This window comes from Miniopterus natalensis, chromosome 9 (genome assembly GCF_054644295.1).
Source record: "Miniopterus natalensis isolate mMinNat1 chromosome 9, mMinNat1.hap1, whole genome shotgun sequence".
Classification (NCBI taxonomy): domain Eukaryota; kingdom Metazoa; phylum Chordata; class Mammalia; order Chiroptera; family Miniopteridae; genus Miniopterus; species Miniopterus natalensis.
This window is the reverse complement of record NC_142089.1, coordinates 73272278-73284607: the sequence shown is the minus strand read 5'-3', so window position 1 is coordinate 73284607 and position 12330 is coordinate 73272278. Positions and strand designations below refer to the sequence as shown.

At 35.3% G+C, this 12330-nt stretch overlaps 1 protein-coding gene across 1 annotated transcript in view; it reads right to left on the bottom strand.

Moving 5' to 3' along the window:
• Positions 1–5406: 5406 nt before the first annotated feature.
• BLOC1S5 (biogenesis of lysosomal organelles complex 1 subunit 5) overlaps positions 5407–12330 on the bottom strand; it is a 39453-nt gene continuing 32529 nt past the window's right edge. Inside the window, exon 5 of the mRNA XM_016202432.2 lies at positions 5407–8136. Within this exon, the coding sequence (XP_016057918.1) occupies positions 7957–8136 (180 nt within the window). The 3' untranslated portion in view covers positions 5407–7956. The remainder of the gene's footprint in view (positions 8137–12330) is intronic.

Below are 12330 nucleotides of genomic sequence, written 5' to 3'. Positions count from 1 at the left end.
TCCAGTTTCAATCTTTTCTGTTTCCCCAACACCACTTATTGAAGATACTGTCCTTTCTCCATTGTATATTCTTGGTTCCCTTGTTGTAAATTAATTGATCATATATGGGTGATTTCTGGACTCTGTTCAATTGGTCTATGTGTTGATTTTTATGCCAAAATCAGTTTTGATTACTAGAACTTTGTAATATTGAAATCAGGAAGTGTGATGCTTCTAGCTTTGTTCTTCTTTCTCAAGAATGCTTTAGCTATTTGGGGTCTTTTGTGGCTCTACAAATTTTAGGACTGTTCTAAAATGCCACTGGAATCCTGATCGGATTGCATTGAATCTGTAGATTGCTTTGGGTAGTACGGATATTTTAACAGAATTAATTCTCCTGATCCATGAGCACGGAATATCTATTTATTTGTTTCTTCTTCAATTTCTTTAATCAGTGTCTTGTAGTTCCCAGTGTACAAGTCTTCCACCTCTTGGGTTAAATTTATTCCTAGGTATTTTACTTTTTGATACAATTGTAAGTGGAATTGTTAAGTTCTCTTTCTCATGGTTTATTGTTAGTGTATTGAAACACAACAGATTTTTGTATATTGATTTTCTATTCTGTAGCTTTACTGAATTTATGATTTCTAAGTCTTTTGGCAAAGTCTTTAGGGTCTTCTATACATAATATAAATAAAACTGCCTATGTGAAGATGACATCAATTTCTCTCATAATCAAAATTTTCACTCATAAATGGTGATGTTTCTATAGAGGATGATTTTTCTATGCCCACCTGGTATCAACCGAATTTTATTTTCTTTTTTAAGTTTAAGGGGGGAAAACAGTTACCCCAAAGAATGATGGAAACCAGATATTCTGCATCCAATTCAATTTTTTAAAAGTATAGTACTGCCTGGGTTGGCTGTGGAGTAGTCATAGTCACAGGGGCTGATGCATTGCAAGGGGCTGGATCTTCATTCTCTCTCCCCTTCTGCTTTAAGGAAATGCTGTACCACTTGAACCTGGTGTGTGTTGACTGTTCTCAGTGACCTTGAACCACACACTGGTCTCTCCCTAGGTGGCACTCATGTTATATTCTATCCTGTGGCACAGCCTGAGCACCCAGTAAATTGTGAAACAGTAGTAAATACCTTTAATAATTCAGAATATTTAAGACTGAAATTTCACATATTATTATATTAATGTTTGTAGTAAAGAAAAATTTGGGGATACATCTGTACTATGGGTTTTCATGCTATCATTGGTGGAATTTTTTTAAATCATAAAAGTATCATTTATTCTATTTATCTGATGTGTTGTTGTTGGCCCAATGTTAAGTAAGCAAAACACCAAAATCCCTGTATTTCTACCATTGTACTCTTTCTCTAAAAGAAAGTGAGTACATCTTGGTTTTAAGGTAAAGTAAGATTAAATTACATATAAGGTTCTTAAAAGTATACTGTAAACTGCAAGCTGTAATCTGTGTTTTACAAATGGAAGTATTATGTTTACTTAAATTGATTTTGACTATTTCTTCAGAGATAATTTCAATCTTAAATTTTTTGAGGATCAAATGTTAGTGTATTTATTAATTTATTGCTGTGTCGAGTGCATCACATTTGAAAACCTAAGTTACTTTTCTCTTGTTTATGGAACATAAACAGAAAAAGTATCAGAGGAAATAATGCTTTGCTAATACTGGCAGACAAGTCACAAAAAAGCACTGTTTAGCCTGGCTGGCGTGGCTCAGCAGTTGAGCATCGACCTACGAACCAGGTGGGCACTGTTTTATTCCTGGTCAGGGCATACGCCCGGGTTGTGGGCTCGATCCCCAGTTGGGGGCATGCAGGAGGCAGCCGATCAATGACTCTCTCATCATTGATGTTTCTATCTCTCTCTCCCTTCCTCTCTTAAAATCATAAAGATATATTTTAAAAAAGAAAAAAAAAAAAGGTTTACAGCAGTTAAAATTAAAAGATGAGAATAACAAAAGCAAGCAGGGTGTACGTGATATAGCTGATTACAATCCTCCTTTCGTGTGTGGCCACCATGAGTTGCACTAAATCAATATAATATTAAGATTCATATTTTATTGGAAGTAAAAATTAAATAAATAATTATAAAACCTTTCAGAAGAATTAATAATCTACTAGAAAATATATTTTCTATAATGGTAGCTTCAAATATTTTGACTGAATTAATGTTTAAAATATTTTTCTGGAATATTTTATTCTGACATAAAGACTTACAGTTCCAAATGGTAAAAAAGAACCCCTAGGGTACAATGTTAGGAAAAGCAGTCATTATGCTAAATTCCAAAGCAATAAAACCCTCTGCCTTTTAATTTGCAATGGCAACCAGAGTCCAATATATTAAAACACATGTGTAGGGTGTGGCAAAAGTAGGTTTACAGTTCTTCATATGGAAAATAAAATAATACAAAAACAAACTCTGTGTTGCGTGTACTCACAACTGCATACCTGCTTTTGCCCCACCCTGTATATTACAAAACAGTTCAGAAAGTAAATGGAAGTTTTCAGATAGAAAGCCTATGTGTTATAGGAGCAAAGATTTAAAGAAACTATCCAGAGTATTCCTGATTAGGCTGGGAGGCATTTGTGACTTCTACAGATTTTCAAGTATACTTTGGGTTTAATACCACAGATCTAGTACTTCTACCTACACATCCATAATAAAAAACCTGGGCATTTTCAATACCACAATAATGTCCTAAAAAGAAAAAAAAGGAAACCTAAATAAAGTATTCAGGCAAGAGTTATGCAGGTTTAGAACAAGACCACAGTAATCTTATTTGCTTTCATTAGTTCACAAGTAGTAAAAAGAAAGAATCCGTAGAATAGAAACAAATTAGTTCACAGGTAGTAATGAGAAACAAATAGAAAATAGCAGAATATTTGAAAGAAAAGTTATCATCTTTTATACTAGAATGTGGTCATATTCTTTGGGGGAAATTTTAATATAAAAAATCAACATATACTTGTCTAACATGCCATTTCTATACAGAGAATTCTCACTAGCTACTGAATGCCAAAAGGATAGATTAAAATTTAAAACCAAATAAAGATCAGGAAAAAGTAAAATTCTATAGGGTAATTTAGCTCTGGAACGTGTAATTGTCCTAAAGGCATCGCTCCCTCCCTGCAGCCAGAAGTATCCCAGTTTTAAGGAGCCATGCCCATATGTGGGACAAGAATCATGGTCTGGGGCTTTAACAGTCTGCTCTGGCTGCCACAGTGAAATATCACAGATGGCATAGCATAAACAAAAAATATTTATTTTCTCACAGTTCTGGAGGGAAGAAATCCAAAGATCAAGGTCAGAAAATTCCATTTCTGGTGAGGTCTCTCTTCCTGGTTTGCAGGTGGCCACCTTTTTGCTGTGTCATGTGACCATTTCTCTGCATGCCTGCAGAATGTGTTCTGTTGTCTCTTCCTCTTCTTAAAAGGGCACCAGTGCTATCAGATTAGGGACCCACCCTTATGACTTTATTTAACCTTAATTACCTCCTTAAAGGCCCTATCTCCAAACATAGTCACTTTGGAGGTTAGGGCTTCAGCATATAAATTTTGAGGGACACAATTCAGTTCACAACAGGGACCTGAGCTGGATGAGCAAGAGAAATGGTGAACCCCTACAGGGCACCACTTTCAGTGAGCGAACTAGGAAAAGACCTCAAGTTTCTCTTCTTTACTTGAAGTAGAGCTGTGAAGGGGGAAACAGTCTCCCCTAGAAATACCTATCACAGCCCAACACTCACGTATGTTTAAGGATGAAATTCACACTGCTTGTAAGTGTGTGTGAGTGTGCATGTGCTACAGAACAGGGGAGGGAGAGGCAGAAAACCCAAGGCGAACACTGACTTAGAAGCCATCTAGGGTTAGCAATGCCACAAGAAACAAACCGGTGGTGCTAGAAAAAGAAATCTTCTCTGTTGAAACATACTTTAAACAAAAAATTCCCCAATATCAAGGTAAGAGGAATATGAACTCACAATCAAAGTCACTGATCACATTACAAAACAAATCACCATAAACTTGTTTCAGAAAAATCAGCAAACGACCAACTGTGAGTCAGATCCACAAAAAAAGTACATTTAATATATTTAAAGAAAAGAAAGAGGGAATACTGGAACTATCCCAAATCACCAGGAAAGTGTGAGAAAGAACCAAACACCACTCTGGAAATGAAAAAAATATATAACCATAATTTAAAATTTGATAGATAGGTTAAATAGGTTAGAGACAGTGAGAAGACAGAATTAGTGAACTGAAAAGGCTTAAAGAAACTATCCAGAATTTACATGGATGGCCAGAATTCCACATAGAGAGAAAAAGAGATAGAAAATATAAATCAGAGATACGCAGAACAGGGGCGAGGCAATACATATGAGTCTAATTTGATTCCCTAAAGGAGAGAGTAGATAGAATGAGGGAAGTGCAATATTCAAGGAGATAAAAGTTGAGAATTTTTAGAATTTATGAAAAACACTAAGTCTCAGATTCAAGTAGCTCAGTCAATCAGAACAGGATAATTAAAAGAAATCCATAGCTGGATACACTGCAGTATAATAACATTTGATTGTAGACAACCAAAGATAAAAACCGTAAACATAACCTTTGTAGCACTGACAACTGTTATTTCAGAAGCAACAATGGCAGCAAGACAACAGTGGGATAATATTAAATACTGAGAAAAAATATCTGTCAATCCACCCAGCCAACTTCCAAGGATAATGAAATGATAAACTTTTAGGTAAATCTAATAAATATTGACTGCATAATTATTTTTGGAGTTAAACTGACATAAAAGAAATTCTAGACACTAATTTATAAGTTGAAGGAGGAAAATCAAGACTGTTCAAAAGTCTCTTATGTTTTGAAAGAGAGTAAAGATTTTATGCTAACTCTGCAAATTAAATTTACTGGTAAGCACTAAAACATAAAAATTGAGTTTTTTGCTTTCTAAACTAGTAGAGAGAAAGTAAATGGAAAAAATATACACAACTTACTCAGTCTGAAAGAAGGCAAAAAACCCTACAAGGGCAGTAACAGAAAATGTGTGATGAAAATCACAATAAGATGGTATAAGTAAACCCCAATATATTAGTAAGTTCAATAAATGTAGATCGGTTAAACTCTGCCAGTAAAAGAAAATCAGAAAGAAAAATTACACTTTTTATGAGGCACATCTAAAACGTAACAGAAAGGTCCAACAGAAGGATAAAAAACCACATACATACAAATACTAACCAGCTGGTGTGGCCTAAATATTTTCTAAAGCATAGATTTTAAAGCAATGTAGGATGAAATAAAAACCTTAGGTGATGACTATAAATATAAGACTTGATTCTAAACTTGGAAGATAATTCTAAACTTGTATGTACCTAATAACAAAACTGCAAAATATACAAAACAAATATTGACAGATTTATAGGGAGAAATAAAAAATAAAAAATTTCAACACATAGAATCTGAGAGATCAAATAGAAGGAAAAACAACAGTCAAATGGAGACAATTTGAATAACACAATGAACAAATTTGGTTTAACAGACACCCAACAACTGGAACATATGCAGGCTTTCAAGCACTAACAAAACATTTACAAAAACTGACCATATTTTAGGTCATAAGGAAAATCTCAACAAATTTCACCATATCAACTTTATATGGACCGATTCTCTGGCCACAATCCAATTAAAGAAGAAATCAATAATGAGAACAGAATTTAAAAATCTACATGTTAAGAAACGAAACAAAAACCGCACATACGTGAGTAAAAAAAAAGTCATTATAAAAAATAGAAAATATTCAGAACTTAAAAATAAATATTTCCATAACACTTAAACATTATTCAAACAAAATAATCTTGTGAACTACACAGAACCCATATTATCTCTGCTCAATAGCATAAACAGCAAAAATGTTGTAAATTATGTAATTGTTACATAAAAAGCTAATTTATAGGTATAAAATACATATCAAAAGGGATTTGGAAAATGGGAAATATAAGTGAAAGTGTTCACTACTGAAGTGTTAAAAGGATGGCAACCCAGCCACCTTTTTTAGAAGTTATACTGAATAGCTAAAGAAAGAAGTTAGTATCTTAAATGTTTAAAGGTAAAAAAGCTCATCAATTCTTTTTGGTTTAAGAAATCCCTTCGGTCCTTATATAATAAATACAAATTCATATGGCAAAGTGTTTATTATTCCTATGCGATGGACAAATACTATCAGAAATCCCTGTTGCACCAGTTGAATAACCACAGTTAAGAGTACATTCCTGCTCACATGCAGTCCTGATTTCTTGGTTATGGCATCTGTTCAATGATGCACTGGCAATTAACAGCATTTCAAAAACTGCCCACAGTACAAAGGGAATTTTCATTTAAGGCTCCCCTCACTTTTCATGTGTGGGATATTTTTGGAAGTATGTGTTTTTTTTTCCATCCACTGAAAGGGAATTAAGAAAATTCCAACATGCCTTAGTGTCAGCAAGTGCTCTTTTTAGTCCAGGTACCAGAGGATGATTGATGAACCTGTCAAGCCTACAGTAGCGGACAGAGAAAGTTGGCAGAAGTTCAGTGTTATTGAAAGAAATCTCAAATACTTATTTCATCTCCTCTATTAACTTTAATCACATTTTCAACATGCAGCCAAGAATGCAGCTTTGACAGTGAGCCATAAATTTACACAAGCAAGCATTGTCACTTTCTGCACTAGCAAGACTGAGATACATGAGAGAGTTGGGTATTTTCTTTCTTGTACCTTTCTTTACTGAAGAGCAATAAAAATATCTGAAAGATTTATCCATACCTCAAATTCATTTGCCATAAATCTCTTGAAATACTGCATTTAATTTTGCTTTATTTATGGCAAATAAAAAATCAACTTAGTTCCTCAATTAGACTGTTAAATGCAAATTTTTAAGGATCACAGTGATGACAGAGTTGGTACATGTTTCACCATAATACACCTGCTTATGAGAACGACATTAAACACTAAAAAGGATTTACATTTAACATGGATTACTTGCCATGTGGGCAAATACTTCTGGCATATTCAGAGCCAGAAGCTGTATATGGTTCCAGAGGGACTCCTTGCAGATTTGGCTGATTACATCAAACAGCTGAAACATGTACAGACATTATTTGTCTTACAAAGCTCACCCATAGCAAAACAGACACAAAAATGAGGTAAATACTATGGGCAAGATTATGGTTCTTGGAAATGCTAACAGTCAACTATATTTTTGGTATGCTTTTAAAGCATGTTTTAAAAGCTGAAAATATTAAGTGCTGGAAGGCCACAAAACTTAACAAGTGTGTCCTGTCATCAGTGAAACACGTGGCATTATGCTGCACTGCAGAATCTGTGAACCTTCCCCAGTAGGCAGCTCAGAGACCAACATGGCCACCTTGGCCACAGCAGAGACTGTTTTACTCTCACCTCTCTTAAATGTGATCTCTGTTCCAAGGACCACTGTTTTTGTCTACATTACTCATGGACTAGCACTTCACACATTCTCCCAATAGCCAAAGAGGCTAAAATGGGCAGCTATTATATCTGCTTTCTAAGCCACAATAACAAACTAATATTACCTCTGTGTAAGGATGAATTCAATTACTTTTCTAAGAAGTCTATACTTACAGTTCTCTGAGATAATCAATAAAAAATAAGCCAATTCTGACTAACAAAAAGTAAATTTATCCCATTTTTCTTCCTACCCTTGCCCATTCAAATAATCATATGTAGGCACTTAAACTGGAAAGATGTAGCACTCCTCTTCTACTAAACATTTAATTAAGACTCCAGGAGAGGTTTCTTTCTTCTGCTACGAGTGCCACTGAATATATTGCTAAGCTTGAAGCAGAGGCTAAACGGTTTGGTGGGAATAGTTCATCTCTGGGAGCGGCCAGTGTTTTCTCATTAGTCTGTCACTGCTATGGTTCAAGTTCCTAAAAGGCTGAGAATTTTGCCAGGTCCTTCTCCATCTCAGCGTATTGCTCTTTAAGCCTCTCCGTAGCTTTTCTGTGTTCTTCATCCACTTCAGCCTGTTTGTTGTGTTGATCTTTCATGAAATCTTCCCACTGGATTATGTGCTGGTTTTCACTAGCTATTAAATGGTCATTATAAATCTGAGAAAAGAAAATTTGAAAGTCAGGTAACATTTTCTAGGCAATTATTTTTCTATGCAGAAGAGACAAACATAACTTTAACTCTTGATATTTGTATATTATAGCAATCAGCTTGAAAATCACAATGATAAAACTGCATTATAGTTTTAATGTCCAACAAGAACATGACATTAGAAACATTTAAGGCTAAGGCTTTGCTTACTCTGACTAAACATGGGTATTCACATTTCTGAAATTTCAAAAATGTCTAGAATCATTAAATGAAAAAATCAAACACAACTCAAGTAAATTTCATATCTCTATTTCTCCTCAAATTCCACTTAACTGCATATAGCTTCTAAATCAAGTTTAAAGAATATATGCCAAAAGAATGATTATTATAAGAAACGAAAGTGCATGTCTTACACTTAATATTTTTTAGCTGCATTAAAAAGAATCATACATTATTAGTCACTGGAAGAGAACTCGAGAACCCTCTTCTGTTTCAGTTCCATTCTTTAAAGCAAGCAAACACCAAAAGCACCTTTTGTCAAATATCTAAGTTGTTCTGGAGATGCTCCTTAGTATTTCTATATAAGGATGAAAAATTTTTTCTTTTGAGTAACACAACAACAAAGATGAAACAATGTAGAAGTTAAAATGGCATACATTTATTATTTATAATAATAAATTAATTTCTTTTGATTATCTTTGAATATGCACAACAATGAGCTAAAGAGAAAAAGAGAGTATAAAAAATAACTTTTTAATTCTGCCTCAAATAATCTACACGTCTTTATAAGTTAAAGTTTTGACATAAGCTAAGGTCTATTCAACAAACAAGCAAAATGCAATAGATGCAAACCACAAAAACCTGCAAAGCTTGAAGTCATTACTAATTCCAGCATTCTAATGTAAACAGGACACCTGCAGTGCACGCTGTAACTCAGCTGCTGGAAGGTAGCTACTAGGAGAAAGAGAAACCGGGTTTTCACGTGGCTCAGAATGTCCTTGCTGCTCTACTTTCTCTCTTATCTGAGACATGAGAAGCAGGAGGAAGTGCTGGATAAGCCATCACACTCTATTTGTGAAACGCATACTTACTTCTGCTAGTTGTTCTGAGTATTGTATCTACTTCTAAAAGCCCCTTGTATAATTACCTTAGTCTCATTTTACAGATGAAGAAATAAAGACTCAAGGACACTACATTTACTTCTCCACGGTCACTCAGCTATGAAGTTGTAGAGTCAAACTGAAGTCTAACACCTATGCCTTTTCTATCACAAAGTGCAAATCAGATCTTTCCAGAGGAAGTGCTAGATAGGCAGCTAAAGTCTTTCACTAGACCAAATGAAAAAGGCTATTGCAAGAGCTTTTTCTGCTAATGCTATGTGAAGTTCCTCAGCACAGAGGCTTTTCAAGTGAAAAGAGGTTGAGGGCCTGACATTTGAGTTACAGTAAAACATTCGCCTAAAATATGTCCCACAGACCTTTGGGATCTAAATCGGCATTACAGGAGTGAGGAAAAAGGGATAAGGAGTGTTTTTGCAGATCCAGTAAATTTGGGAAGCAGGTTAAACAAAATTCAAAACATTACTTTTAAACATTTTAGCCTCATGCATTGTAATTCTCCAAAAGATGAATAAAACATGAAGAGCTCATTAAACTCTTTCATTGGAACTTTTGCACAAACTATTCTATTCTGAGAGAAAAGCCGTCAGACTAAAAAAAAAAAAGCAAATAAACTTCCTCAAAATGGTATCTTGCTTTTGCTGTAAATTAATTTTTAATAAATACAGAGAATGTTAGCATCCAAGCTCAGATGTTGTTTAAAAGATTATTTCCTTTTTAATTGAAACATTGTAATTGGTTCAGCTGACCCTGTGATTCGGACCACAAGGCAACAGCCCTGGTTCCACTCTCTACCAGGCAGCACATTATCCAGGGCAGCTCAATGAAGAAAAATGAAGATTTGGGAGGCAGATAAACTTTGCTTCAAATTCTGGTTCACTTATTACCAGTTGTACGATACTGAGCAAGTTAGTTTCTTTAACTTTAAAATGAGGAAAACAATACTATCCAAAGTGACCTACAGATTTGATGAAATCCATATTAAAATCCCAATGATGTTTTTTGCAGAAACAAAAGAATCCACCCTAAAATTTATATGAAATTTCAAGTGACACCAATAGTCAAAACAAAAACAATTAGTGATTTGGATGTCTCATACTGTGTTAATGATGTACTCATGACGCTTTCACATCTGGGCCTTGCTGACCCTGGAGAGACTGTCCGTCCCGGAGCTAGTCTATTCCTAGAGACAATAAACAACTCTCCTGTGAGCATATCTTTTATATGCAAGCCAACCAATACAAAGCTCATACCTTAATTACCTTCTTTATTGGACTCGAGAATTCTGGGCCACTATCTACCTGCCCTAATGACCCAGGGCCAGGTACCAGACAACAATGGCCAGACCCTATGCACCAGAGCTTGATGAAATTATTCAAACTAGACAATCCTAAGCCTCATTACCGTTTCACATGTTACTTTCTGTGGAAACCACAATAAAAGCTCTTGCCCATGTTTTCCCCTCTTTCACTTTGCCTGACAAACCCTAGTGCATTCTTACATGGTCCTGTGTGCATAACATGCCCCTCCTTTTGGGAACTATGAGTAACAAACTGTGTTTCCATGGCAATCATCCCCAGTCTGTTGGCCTCACCATATCAAAATAATAATAAAACCCACATTTAAAAAAACACATTGCCTAATTTCAAAACATACTGCAAAGCTACTATAATCAAAACAGTGTGTGATACTGGCATAAAGATAGACATTTAGACCAATGGAAAAGAACAGAGTTCAGAAATAAACCCTTGTATATACAGTAAAGTGGTTTTTGATAAGGTGCCAAAACCATTCAATAGGGAAAGGACAATCTTTTCAACAAGTGCTGGAAAATCTAGATATCCACATGCAAAAAAATGAAACTGGACCTTACCTTGTATCATATACAAAAATTATCTCAAAATGGATCAAAGACCTAAATGTAAGACCTAAAACTTTAAAATGCTTAGAAGAAAACAGGGAAACTTCATGACACTAGATTTGGCAATGATTTCTTGGCTATGACACCAAAAGCACAGGCAACAAAAGTAAAAATAAATTTTTTTGACTTTCTCAAAATTAAGAACTTTTGTGCATCAAACAACATTATCAACAGAGTGAAAAGGCAATCTACAGAATAAGAGAAAATATTTGCAAATCATATATCTGATAAGAGGTTAATATTCAAAATATGTAAAGAACTCCTACAGCTTGATTAAACAATAAAACAACCTGATTAAAAATTGGGCAAAGGGCTTGAATGGACATTTCTGCAAAGAAGATATACAAATGTCCAAAAAACACAAGAAAAATGCCCAACATCACTAACCATTAGGGAAATGCAAATCCAACCACAATGAGATATCCATTAGAGCGGCTACTACAATAAACAAACAAACAAACAAGCAAGCAAATAAATAAATGACAGGAAATAACAAGTGTTAGCAAGGATGTGCAGAAAATGGAACTCTTGCTCCCTGCTGGTAGGGAAATAAAACTGTCCAATTGCTGTGGTTCCTCAAAAAATTAAAAATAGAATTACCATCTGATCTAGTATGTCCACTTCTGGGTACACACCCAGAAGAATGGAAAGGAGGACTTTGAACAGATATCTGTCACCCAAGTTAATAGCAGTATTATTCACAATAGTCAAAAGGTGGAAGTAACCCGGCCAGGCATGGCTCAGTGGTTAAGCATTGACCTAGGATTAAGGAGATCACAGTTCGATTCCTGGTCAGGGCACATGCCCGGGTTGTGGGCTCGATCCCCAGGCCAGAAGCCCCAGGCCAGGAGCGTGCAGGAGGCAGCTGATCAATGACTCTCTCATCATTGATGTTTCTCTCTCTCTTTCTCCCTCTCCCTTCCTCAGTCTGAAGTCAATAAAGATATATTAAAAAAAAAAAAGGTGGAAGTAACCCAAGGATCCATGGCGAGATGAATGGATACACAAATATATCCATTCCACTTAGAAGGAGACTTAGAATAGTCAACTTTTAGAGATAGAAAGTGGAATGGTGGTTACCAGCAGTAAGGGGAAGGGAGAATGGGGGGTTGGTGTTAAAGGGGTATGGAGTCTCTGCTGGGAGAGATGGCAAAGTTCTGGAG